Here is a 13294-nt window from a genome sequence, read left to right as displayed (position 1 = left end):
ACTTTATTCGCAGAATTCAGCCGGCCCGGCCGGGATACGCGGGAACTACAACGAATCTTCAGATTGATTTGAATACCACAAAAATCCATAATTAAATCAAGCCACCCTCCCAAAAAATTTGCCAAATTTTCCTACCCAAAAAAATCCTTCGATCATCCCCGTCACCTGAAAACCGGAGCACCCCCCTAGACGATAGCGCCGTATCGTTAAAAAAAACTGGGCGAAAGATAGCGAGTTCGTCGTTAAAGTTATAACTAGTGAAAAAGAGGGTTAAAGGGGGTTAGGAGAGAAAATAAAAAAAAAATGATGAAAGGTGAGTTTCTAGCTGGTTTAACTGTACATTATAGTATGCATGGCCCTGCCTTTCTTCCTCTTTTTATCTTTATTTCATGTACAGGCATGTGATCGAAACTGTAAATTCGTGCCGACCTGAAAATTCCCCAGCCCCGCCCCTCATCCCATCAATTCAGTAATAGTCCGCCCTAAAAATAATCTGATTCTTGTTCTTGTTTTGTTGTTGTTGTTGTTTTTGTTGTTGTTGTTGTTGTTAAAAAGCAATCTAAGTTAAAAAAATGTGGCACTTCACATTACATCTAACCTTTGATTCACTTTACTTCAAAAACAGGTTCCTGACTAAAACTAGCAAAACGAGCGACATGAATCCAAGGTATACAATACTACGCATGTCCTACCCAACTTAGCTTAGGCCCCAAGCTACACTACCCGCTGCTAAATAAGGTCAGAGGTGCAAGTGAAAATTTCTTAAACTAGTACTTGTATGCTAGTGGTCATGTACCCTCTAATTTATTATAACCTCACACTTATATTTTGGACTCCTCTATTTACTTAGATGGGACAGTGACCAACACGAAAGCTTCGGCTACTTCAGGTCACTGTGCACTTATCAACAAACCTGTATATTATATTTACTTTTCATCGTTTGTTAACCTACTGATTCTGTAAGCCATCTTATACTGTGTATCAACTTGAATAGTGCGAAATGAACTTCAACTTGAACTTCCTACGTAGGTTTAGGAGCAGGCCAGGGTAAACTGCAACTGTACAAACATAGTCTCGGAGGCAGACAGGCACCTTTCGTTCACGTCTCGGTCTTTTTGGAGTATGGCACAGTTTACGAAATGATTCATCATTAGTTAGAGAACACCTCTGTGACGTTAACAGCAGGGTTTCCAACCATTCTGATTCGACGTCTCCAGCGTCAGCTGAGGTCCCTTGAGTCCGTTGCCACACATCCGGGGGGGGGCTTCTCTTCTATTGAGGTGGGCCACCCATTGAAGTGGAAATCTTTCAGCCTCTGACGACGTTTTCCTGGCTTCTTTCTCTCCTCCTCAAAGCAATAGGTAACACCAGACAGAGTCTTCAAAACCCTCCAAGGACCACACCACGGCTTGAGGAATTTTCTCTTCTGGTCCTAGTTTGGTCTTTACGTGGAACCAAACACTATGGTACTTGATGTCGTAATAAGCTTTTAATTTCAAAAACTTTCTCTCTCGTTAGTTACCGTTTCTCCTCAAACTGCTGTTTTTGCTGAGCAAAGCAATTGGAGTATAGCTGCTCTTCCCCTTGGGATGGTGATATTTCGAACCTCAGAAACCACCTAATAGCAAGACAGCTTCCCTGTAGTACATCGGGCGGTAAGAAGTAAATCCAGTAAATTCATGCACACTGCCCGGTGTTGTAAGCAAGAACTGCTTTCTGCACAGAGTCTGTCCAGTCGCCAGTTGACCAGAAATCAGCTTAGACAGGATCGTCTCCAGAGATTTGCTCAGTCTCTACACCTGCCCATCCCCTTGGAGGTCACGTGTTGTCCTAAACCGTCCTTAAGAAACAGACGATATCCGTTTGCACTTCCCTCTAAGGGGTCTGAAACCAGTTGAAAGCCACTTTACGACTTGCGACGGGACAGGATCTGGGTTCTGGGTCGCATGTATACTGTCACTTGACAGGGGGTTACTTATGTGGAATTGTTTAGAGATTTGTTGTATGCTGTAGAAGAATATAATTTCCTGAAATTTGTGTTGCCAATTTAGATGACAGGCCATTTTTTTTTTGTTTTTACTGTAATATTTACGAAATGAAGCCATATATGTTTGAGATATTTAGAACTTTTTCGAAAACAATTCGAGATATTTAGAAAAAAAATTTGGAATTTCCGGAAACATATTTAGGCGATTTTTCGTGATATTTTTATCTAGGCCTAAGAGAGGGTACATTTGATCACTTCCCCACCATTTTGTGCGGAAAATTGAACTTTCAAAACGCTATATCTTTTGAGTGGATGGTCAAGTTTCAATTTTTTTTTTTTCAATTTTGACATCCTTATGGTGATTTCTTTCAGAAACCACCATCAGATATCTTATAATACTAAAAACAAAATTTGGCGGGAACTTTGTGAGATCATTTTCCCGCCAAAAATACCAAACTCTGAAAAACAAAAAACATACAATTTTAGGGAATATGCTTTGGTAGATTGTGCTAGCATAATTTTAAGCATAATTCAGCAAAACGAGGATTATTTAAAGGTTTTATATCAGTTTAGCACTGCTGGCATAATCCGTGCTTTTATGCGTTGAAAACCCATCATAGCTCTAGAATAATTCAGTTTGTATTTTATTTCTGTATTGTTTTTGGAAAATATTGAGGTCCATGGTCAAATATGGTCCGGCAGGCGGCAGAGGTCACCCTGTGCATAAGACTGAGACTCCGGCCACCACGCTTATGGCTCGGTGGCTCGGCCCCTCAGATGGCGTCGTCCTCGAGTACATCCACTTCCACCACTTCCAGTGCCGTACCGAGAGCTTTAATCTCTAGAGAACGTGTTCCTAAAAGTAATACCGGAAAGCACAGGCAAAGAGGTAACTCAGATCCAAAGAACATGAGTCCTCGTGATCGAATCGAAGAATTCCCAGGGGAAAATTTGTGTCTTCGACGTGGAAAACTGTTTTGCAATGGGTGTAAGGAGATATTGAGCTCTAAAAAGAGCATTCTCAAAAACCACCTGGCTTCCAAAAAACTTGCCGCAGGCAAAGAGAAGTTAAAAGTGACAAAAAAGGCGAGATCATGTGCGCACATGTGTATTTGTCATGCTAAAGACTGTAAGACTGGAAGGTGGACTATGTGATTGTTCATTAAAGTCAAAATTGATAGAGTTAAGCTACTGATGATCTTTATTTTCCTTAAAATCAGTGTAAAATCTAAGTAGCATAATTTCGGTGACAGAGAGCATAATTTTCAGAAAGTAGCATAATTTTGGCATAATTTCTAAAAAATATGAGCACTGCTAAAAGCATAATATGCTTTTTTTTCGAGCACAATCTACCAAAGCCTATTAGGGAATGGTGAGTTCTAGATTGTTGCAAATTTTCAAGTGAATTGCGTTAAAACTAAAAAAGATGAATGAAAGTGAGCGTTTTTGATGTCACATATGCCCACCGTGTTGGTAGAGCTATTTTGGACTTTTGGTATATAGATTGAATATATAGAACTTAAGAATTTGTTCATGCTTAGCGTGCGTATATCGAGTTATGGATGCACGCGGGAAGTTTGGAGAGCACGAAAGATACGTAAGAGTTGCACGAGGCGATAGCCGAGTGCAACTCTAGCTTCTTGAGTGCTCTCCAAACTTCCCAAGTGCATCCATAACTCGATATACGCACAGCTAAAAGCGTGAGCAAATTCTTTTATAACATAGCTGTCAAAAATGCTTGCTTTTCGATTAACTACAAAATTCTCGTAACGCGCGACACAATAACAAACGCTTCTATTGGCTGATTACAAACACGCCACAATGGTTTAGTTTGAATGAAAATTCTTTCTGTAAAACTGAGAAAGAACATTTGCTTATTTATTCGTTAACTATCAATGAAAACTAAAAAGAAATAAAGGAAAAAGAGTCTTAAAGTCCGCCTGAAGTGAAAATACTCACATGTTCGTAAGAAGTCGTGGAGTACTGTTTGGATTTGCTTGAAAGATGTCTATGTTTGCTCGTCGAAATCCAGAAAACTTGTTTTTCAGCGAAGACTACTGTCATCCTACGTTAACCTTATATTCATTTACGAACAATGGCTGGTCATTACGGCTTCTTGAGAAGACCCGGCAGCAGTTGTTTTTGTGAGTAATAAATTCATGTCTCCTTGTGTAATTTGTCTTGTTATTGCAAGAGAAATTTTCCTGCTTCAGTCGGATTGTTCGGCGATAACAAAAGTGTATAATTTTTTGCTGTCAAGCTTACTTTTTAATTAACTTGTTTTGTAGGATATAAAACAAACGTTAAAAACGGAGGACACTTTGTACAAATTGGATATTTTCCGACACAGACCAATTTGTGGTCTTTTCCCAAGTAAATGTCAGTCTTTACGGCAGACTTTCAAGTTTCAACGAATCATGCAGGCTCTATTATTTGCGAAAAATGTCACCGCTTTTGCTGTTGCTTTGAGTGGCTAGAACAAAGCTAAATTCCAAAAAAAGTCTAGAAAGTTTTTTATCATTGCCGTCGATTTTTGGGTACTTAGGAAAAGGGACGAAAAACACTGCTGAACACGTCATCTTATTTACGCACGGGCGTGCGTAAATAAAGATTTTGTTCATAGCGGCTCAATAGGACTTATATGGCAAGCACGCGCGCTATGTTATAAAAAGTGTTTGATCATTTGAATGAAACTAAAATTATTAACTAATAACCAAATAGGCCTTTAAGTTCAGCGTGAATTATTAATTGACCACTGGTCTTTATTTTTTGAACAATAACGGTCTAAGAATTTTTCAATCTAACCAGCTCAGGAGCCTGGTTGCCATGTAAAAAAGAAATATACGCTGACAGAGTTTTTCGAGACGAGAATGTTTACACAAGGGAATCGTCTATGCACTAAAAAGAGTTCTCCGATGACAACGCCCTCCCCGAGTAGAACAACATAGCAAACTTATATTTAGAAAATGGAAGTTTCTTCAGAAGAGAATACCAACAATGAAAGTTCCGTGACTGGTTTGAATGCAGGATTTATAATAGGTGAAATATGATTGACCACAGTGAGTGTCGCCCCTGAATAGGACTGTTGTTTATAGTGGCTGACGTTTCGACAGCTTGTAGCCGCGGGATGGGTTTCTGAGCTTATGGTAATGGATCTTACAACTAAAATGCTCTACCGAACCTAGAAGAAAAAAATTGTAGAAAACAACTGGCAATTTAAAAGTGCCGGTTCTATTAGTGATAGAAAACATAATTGCTTTTGATGATCTGTTGAAGATGTGAAAATGTTTTTATTTCATAAATTATTTTTCTGTTGATAATTTTCCTTGTCTTTCCATGGGCATGCTGGAAGAATCAGTCTCACCGTTAGTGTTCTCATCAATAATTAATGTCTTTGCCTTCAAGTTACTGAGTAACAAATAATATTGTTCGAAGGAGGTCGCAAAATTCTAGCTGTTATATTGTTAAATAATGACTTGCAATTTCAGGCGCGATTTAATTTGATATCAAAATACCGTTAATGTCTTTGTGCTGAACAAATCACAAGCCAGGGCAAAATGTTTAGAATACGCTAACTAAAAATTGAAGTCTTCTCGAAAAGTGAAACAATTTGAAAACAGGTGACGTGAAAATTGCACGGTTGATGTTCGCAAGTTTAAATTTATCTTCAAGATTAACATGTTATCGTGAGGCCAAGTTATGGAGTACATTTTTGTAAGATCCTCTTTCGGAAAACTATTTTTTCTCTTGCAGGTATTTTGAAGTTTATATCTTCATTTTTGTTTTACGTTACTAGTAAATATTTATTTCAATTTTCCCATCATCGTAAGAAATTGACTTTTCATTGCAATGATTTTCTACATCTTTTCTCTACAATTTTACTTCACAGGTTTTTGGTTTTCAAATCGTTTGTTCACGTAAGTAATATCATGAACTTGAGTGGATCTTCCTTAGTCATGCACTGAGTTAATTAATTGCATAGGATAGTTAACTTTTTGGCAAATTTGGCGAATTGTCAGATTCTGAGTGAAATGGGTAAGTGGAAAAATGAATGTTTATTAATGTTGAATTCTGTATCTTTCTTTCTCCTATTATAATATTTTCTACAAATTCAAAATTCAGGAAAACGTGCTCTGAATAAATGGCGTTGATCGATGAAAAATTCATGTAACGGGAAATTTCCAGCTTAATATGTGTCAAAAATGAAATAATGCAGTTTCTTACGGAAAAAAACCAACGCTTTTTGTGCAAGACAATTTTAAGAAAGCCCAAAGATTTCAAACTTTAAAGCCAAGGTGCATAGCATAAATCTTTTGGTTTGTATAGACGCAAGATTTTCCTTGTCACTAATAATATAGCGGCAAAAATAGGTGACCGGCATGAGCATTAACGAATATTCCCGGAGCACATTCTTGGAAAGGCTTCAGTCTACATTTCTTTTGAACATCGCCACAATTTCTCTTAACGTATTTTTCCCGATATGGTAATTTATTTTCGAAAAAGGTTATCCTTTTTTGGGATTAAACTTAAAACAGCTTTATTTTTTGTATATATCACTTGTGTTCATGGGTTCATTATATAAACCATTCTTGCCCTTGATTTAGAAACCTTGCTATCCTAGCGTGATTATTTACTCTTACTTTCAAAGACCTTTAATTTCTTTCATGACAGAAATTACATTACTTTTTATCAGGTACTTCTAGCAATAATGAAATCCTTATTTTCTTAAACACTTCCTCCTCGATAATTCCACCAAAACTGGTATTTCTTGACCAGTAAAAACACTTAACAAACTTTATTCCTAGTTTTGCGAACCTACCGAAAATTGAAAACAATTTCTTTTTCCCTAGGAGGTTAGAAACATTGGATTCTACAGGAAGTTTAAGATTTGAAACAGAATGTTTTATTCTCCTTAATTGTTTTCTGGAATTTACTTGTTGAACTTCAATAGTATTTTCAGGGGCACCCAACGGGAAATTTTGAGAAAAAGACCTAAAAACAACAACAAAGCGTGAATAAAGTTTTCTGAGACTATTTTAAGCATTTTGGGAGATTGCTGGACAAAAATTATCTGTTCCTCACTCCCAGCAAGACTGATGGAAGAGTTCCCAGCCAGCAACCCTACAACCTGCAACCTGACTTACTGGGAAGTTTCATAGGGCACAATTCAGATCTTGAGTGGTGAGTAACCCATACAAGTAACCCGTAGCAGCTATTCTAGACTTCAAATCCCCTCTGACATCCTGAATTATCTTTTTCCCAGCAACACTTTCCTTCCAAGGACTATTATTTCTTTCACATCTTCCAGCCAGCAAAAATGTTCCTGAAGAACAGATATTTTGAGGAACAGATCCATTGGGTGCCCCTGTATTTTAAAACTACCAAAAACATTATCCTGCGGTTAACTTCGTTCATGCTTGGTTAATAATTAAAACCAGTATCTTAAGCTTTATTGATTTGTTTAACTAAATAAATCCTTAATTAACCTCGTTGCCATGTAACTAAGATATAAAGAAAATACAAAAGAATTTAAAGTTCAAGTAACTAAAAAAAACATACTCCTAGCTTATAGTTGGTACTAACACAAAGCTGTGATCTCATGTGTACATCCTTTATTAGTATGCATCGAATAGATTGAGGTCTAACATATAGTGTATAAAAGACGCTATGCCCCTGTTACAATGAAACCTCTATTTGGGGAATAGCCGGGTGACTACTTGATGGTCCCTGCTGATAGAGGTGTTCTAAAATTTGGCATTGGCACAAAAGTTCAAAACTTGCATAGAGCAGAAAATATTCAAGAAAATACGCTGAGCAATGCAAACTACGACGGAAGAAACAGCTCAGTAGTTTAAGAAACAGTTAATAAACGTTTATTCTTATCATATAGCCACGTGACTTATTCTTCAGCCATGGCCTTTTTCAAGAGGCCTATAAAGTGCGGAAAAGTCTGATCAAGAGGAAAAGAGCTCGAGTATGGCCACAACAGAAACACAAAACAGAGAGGGTTTAGACAAGAAGCGTAACGGCTTTACGGTGCCCTCTGGCGAAAAAAATTGGTGCGCAAAAAGTTGGTGCGCGCAAAAATTTGATGATAACAATCCTGCAGGAACTCTACGGATAATAAAATTTTGATCGACTGATTTCAATATTCATTTTAAAAGAGCACTCTCTTCTTAAAAATTCTAATCTCTAATCTTAAAACCAGACTCAGTTCAAACATCAATACGCACCAGGTACTGTTCATGTTTTTTTTTATGGCAAATAGGGTTATACTGATTTCAAAAACGCCGAAGAACACTAGGTAATGCTTTGATAATTCAATCATGTTTCAGCTAAAACGTTGGATTCATGAGTGATTCTTGAAAAGGATACAGATGAAGAATATAATAGCCTACTTCCTATTTTCGAATAACTGATAGTACGCTTTTGAAGGTGTATGCCCCACCAGGCTCAGCAATAATAATCAGCATTAAAAAAAGGTTGAAAAACAGTGAAAACTAATAGGCTCATCAGTGTTTTTTGGAAATACTGCGCTCTTTCGATGAAAGGACGTAGAGTATTGTACTTACTTACTCAAAAGGGCTCCGTGACGATTATTGATTCTTTGACTCCTCTGTGTGACTCGTATTTCAAAGAGGCGCATATTCGAGGGCGGCGCTCTTTAGAGTAAATTGCTTTTGAGCAGGAGTAATCGGCTCCTGTTTTGAGGCTTTGTTCGTTTGTGGTAATTTTCTATTAAATTTGAGGGCTTTATTGTATTTGAAATCAATTTTTATTGCATTTTCTGGCCTTTACTACATTTGAGGCTCTTCTATGGAGCTGTACGTTTTTCTGTTCATGCGTTTTGAGAGCGTTTTCCTTTTTAAAACTTGGTTAGACCTACAGGAAGGTGTACCAGCTCCAATAGGCTTCATAGGTCAAATATTCGCTCGCTAATCCCTTTTTTGTGGAGGCGTATGTGGCATGGTGGTTAACACCTCGAACTCCCGATCTGGAGGTCCGGTGTTCATGCCTTGCCCGTCGGGTTGTTTCCTTAGACAAGGAACTTTACCCCACTTTGTCTCTCTTCACCCAGGTGTATAAATGGGTACTGGCGACATAATGCTGGAGGGTAACCCTGCGATGGACTAGCATTCCGTTCAGGTGGGAGTAGCAATACTCCTTTGCATGCTTCATCCTTAGGAAACCGGGATAAGCTCTGGCCGTTTTGGGCCTTTGGCTTGTGTGCGCCTTTACCTTCTTTTAAATCCCTTCTTCAGCGGCAGCACCTTCATTTATAGCCTGCATTGCAGCCGGCCCACGCACTCGTCTAAACCCTTTGTATAGTCCGTCGGCGAATTAGTGCACAAAACCTCTTTCTATTATCCTGCAGAGTCGCAGGGACATATGTGAGCGTTTCGGATAGCCGGGTTTCTTACGGCTTTCTTATGCGCCCCACAATTTGCCTAAATTTTGCGTGTGCGTGACGGTTGAGCGCAGTGACATGTCAAAATTCACAGAAGGGATTTGGCAAAGATTGTTTACAGTAAACAATGAAAGAGCAGTTCTAGCGTCAAAACAAAGTAGGAAATCATAATATTCAGGACCAAAAAAAAAAAAGAAAAACTACACACATGTAGCTATTCAGGTCCAGGCATTTAGGAAAAAACCAAAGAGACTAAGGTCATTTAACCACAATAAAAAAGCTTAAGGCTTCAACAGAGGTAAAAGAAACTGCATCCGTGATCAAATCCTGTCATAAAAACATGCATTTGCCGAAACATAAACCACACTGACTAATTACTCAATATGCATGGAACAGACCAGCATCATAACCTCTAAATGTGAGACTCAAAGCGGCAAAAAATTTGCTCAGTCAAAGTGTAGAATACTCCATGCACTGCATAAACTACGCAAAAAGAAAGCATGAAAAAACTCTATTGTGGAAGCTGACTCTAAGGTCACGTTTCACACTATTACAAGCTCAATCCGTCTCTTAGCCTGCGTAGCAAGCGTTCTAAAGGGAAGGGGGGGAGAATTACGGCACGAGACCACGTGCGAGGGAGGAGGGAGGAGGGTGGAGGGCTCCTTTCCTTTCTCCCTCGCGCGCCCCACACGCTCTCGCGCGCCCAAATTCCCCCTTTCCCTTCCCCTTTTAACACCTGCCACGCAGGCTATCCGTCTCTTGTCACGAGCTATTAGTCGTGTTTGGTCTGTCAACACTTAATTCAAATCGGACAAATCACAAACCGCGTAAGAAACTAGCCAATCAAAAGCGCCGACATATGTCCTTGGGACCGTTCTGCCGGATTCGAACACGATATTGCACTAATTCGCAGACGCTCTATACAGAAGATTTAGAGCGTCTGCGGCGCAGGCAACTTAATTTAAAGGTTTTTTCACATCAGCAGTGGCTAAACATTCTTCTATTTTCACAGATTTGTTAACCTACCAGTGCAACTCCACTTCCTTCTCTTTGGAATATGGAAGTCAAATAAGCGATGGAACATCATGCAGTGATTGTCTCTCAAGCGAGACCATCAGACCCATTTGTGAGCGGCGTCTTTATACACCAGTGGCTCCATGTGACCAAAAATCAGTGACAGTAGCATTTCAATTAAAATCGTGGTCAACAGACAGTTTTCAGGGTAAGAACAATCAAAATTAGTATTGCGTTCATACTGTTTTCATTTCTCAGCCCACATTTGGCTTGATTTGCCCTAGGTGGGAACGGAATCAGAAGCGGTTTTAGGCCCCGCGGTCCGCTTGTAAACAGTTTTTGAAAACGGTCCTCATAGTGGAGATTTTTGAAAATGCCAGATTGTTTTCGCTTATGCTTATGCTTATTTCGAGCGAACTCGAACTCCATTAACTAGCTTCATCCATTCCTTCCGGTTTCCCATGATGCTCTTCAAATCAGCAATTAACTAGAAAGACGAAAAGGGAGGTTTTCGAATGCGATGATGTCATACAACATACAGCGCACGTCAGTCTTTAAGGTGATGTTACACGGGACGATTCGCAACGACTATTTTTAGTGCAACACAGCGTTGCAATGCTGGAACAATGTTGTAACCATTCGAAACAATGTCACAGCAATGTTGCAACGCAGTGTAACGCTAAAAATCGTCGTTGCGAATCGTCTCGTGTGACATCACCTTTAAGGGATGCTATCGCATTTGCATAATTTTAGAGTTTTCGGGAGGATGCGCAAAGACGATTTAAATACATTACGCGTGGATGCGAACTTTTTGAAAACGGAAAAAAATTTCGGCCTACTTAAAAAATATCCGGACACATGTGGACGAGGACTGATCCGAATCTATCAGCTTACTGGACACAACACTAATTATCCTTAGGCCATGCTTCTTGACGTTTTTCCTTTTTTCGTTGTCAAATAAATGTTAAATATGTACGTTATTTCATTTAATTTCTTGCAGATAGTTCAGATTTGCCGAGGAAAACTTTTGGAAAAAATGTTTTAGCTACACTTAGGTTCCAACCGTCAAATCGTGGTCTGGTTATGGACTTACAACAAGCAGTTTTTGTTCGGTATGTTGGTTTTGCGTTCAAATGGAATTCCAGTTTGTCTACTTTGAATTTTACTGTTGACTACAGCCTGGATGGAATTCACTGGACCGATTATGTAGAGGATGAACGACTCAAGGTAAAACAGTTCTATGTTCGCTTCCTCCACAAAACATCGCATTATGAAGGTTCACGTCGTATATTTATTAAGCAACCTCGACGGCGGAGTAAACGTGGCCGTCGTCGTTGTATAACCTCCCTGGGCTCGGTTGTTCGAAAGATGGATAGTGCTATCCACAGAATAAATCTCTATCCCGTGGATAACGCAATTGGTTTCTCTAATACTTGTTCGCTGGATATTGATTTATCTGGTGGATAGCGGTATCTTAAGTTTGAACAACCGGGGCCAAACGTGAAAGAAATTTACCAAAAAGCGTCACGTACTTGCAGAGCTTTTTTTTCAACCCATAAAAACAACTTTTTTGATCTTCTTCGTCGTGGTTGCTTTTAAGCGCGAAGTTTTAATCGAGGAAATTTAATACTCATCGGTAAAACACTGGAGATAATAACCTGCTAAACAGAATGTAAGTACTAGATCTTGCTCAACTTTAAAGTCCCCTTAGTTGATCCTTTAATTTTTTACCATATTTTGGGTGTTTCCTCAGTATACAGAATTCAAAGTAATCGTGGGTGGAAGATTTGCCAAGAGCTTTATTGTTTTTTAGTTTTTATTTCACTGCAGCTTAACTCAAAAACGTTGTACACATCAATCGATATTTCAGCCTGAAAACGTCGCTTTCTCCCGACAGATTTTTCGAGCGCAAAAAGAAGACCAAGGGCAATGTTTGTGTCGTAAATTATTCACAAGGTTCTTGCGGATAAAGTCGATCAATGAAGAAGACATTGGGGACACGTTGGAGGGTCATGTCGAGGCATCTCTCTGTTCAACGTTCCGTAAGTTCTATAAATTTAATTAGAAGACTCTTTAGTATCTATGCAAGTGACAACATTCATTACAATAAAAAATAAAGAATCATTGGGTAGGCAGAGCTTAATCAGTTAAAATTATGCAGATTGTGGCCGGGGTATTCTTTTCTGGAGCCGAAGACTAAGTAGAACAAAACCCTTTAAGGTCCGCGTTTAGCTGCCCGTCCTTATTCCTCAACGGCTCTGAATTTTACTTGAACCGCAATCAATCTTGGCTTTCTATATAATCCCTTTTGTAATTTCTTATGAGTACATTTCATGAACAAATATCTTCTTCGGTAAGCGTCGGAAATCACATCGCTATTTTCGCGCTTTCTAGCTTCACACTTTGTGCTTCACATTGCCTTTCTGCTTTGTAACGTAATTCCTCCGATAATTCGATATCCATTACTGGACGATGTATCTCAAATATATTTGGCCAATGTCATAAATCCTTAGTTTAGTCAGCGTAAGAGTCATTATGGTTCTTGGTCAGCGATATTAGCTCGTTATGAAAAATACACAGTCGGAACATTTAAAATTGAAATGAATAATATAAATAATGACGTGTATTTTGCTTAGTGATATTCGTAACAGGTAAAAACGTAACGAGAGTGTTTCAATGATCTTGCCAATTAACTGTTACGTTCCTCGTTGTAATCGTATGTCACGTTGTTGGATAAGCCTGACGATTAGCTTACTTTTCTCTTCTTTTGCTTTTAAAGTCGTAAAACTGAAAGATTATCCGTATAAAAAAATGAAAATTTATCCAGAAACCTATCCGTATTATTAGAAGCAGCGCGTTGACGTTTATGTCATCCGCTGGGACTT

The 13294-nt window shown here is 38.8% G+C and overlaps 1 protein-coding gene across 1 annotated transcript in view; it reads left to right on the top strand.

Annotated features, from left to right (window-relative positions):
* The first annotated feature begins 2677 nt into the window (after positions 1 to 2677).
* LOC140941808 (polycystin-1-like) overlaps positions 2678 to 13294 on the top strand; it is a 38470-nt gene continuing 27853 nt past the window's right edge. Inside the window, 4 exon segments of the mRNA XM_073390821.1 lie at positions 2678 to 3116; positions 10408 to 10617; positions 11410 to 11636; positions 12307 to 12451. Of these exon segments, the coding sequence (XP_073246922.1) occupies positions 2678 to 3116; positions 10408 to 10617; positions 11410 to 11636; positions 12307 to 12451 (1021 nt within the window).

Source organism: Porites lutea, chromosome 6 (genome assembly GCF_958299795.1).
Source record: "Porites lutea chromosome 6, jaPorLute2.1, whole genome shotgun sequence".
Lineage (NCBI taxonomy): Eukaryota > Metazoa > Cnidaria > Anthozoa > Scleractinia > Poritidae > Porites > Porites lutea.
The sequence above is the reverse complement of the archived record's forward strand: the minus strand, read 5'-3'. Positions and strand labels throughout refer to the sequence as shown.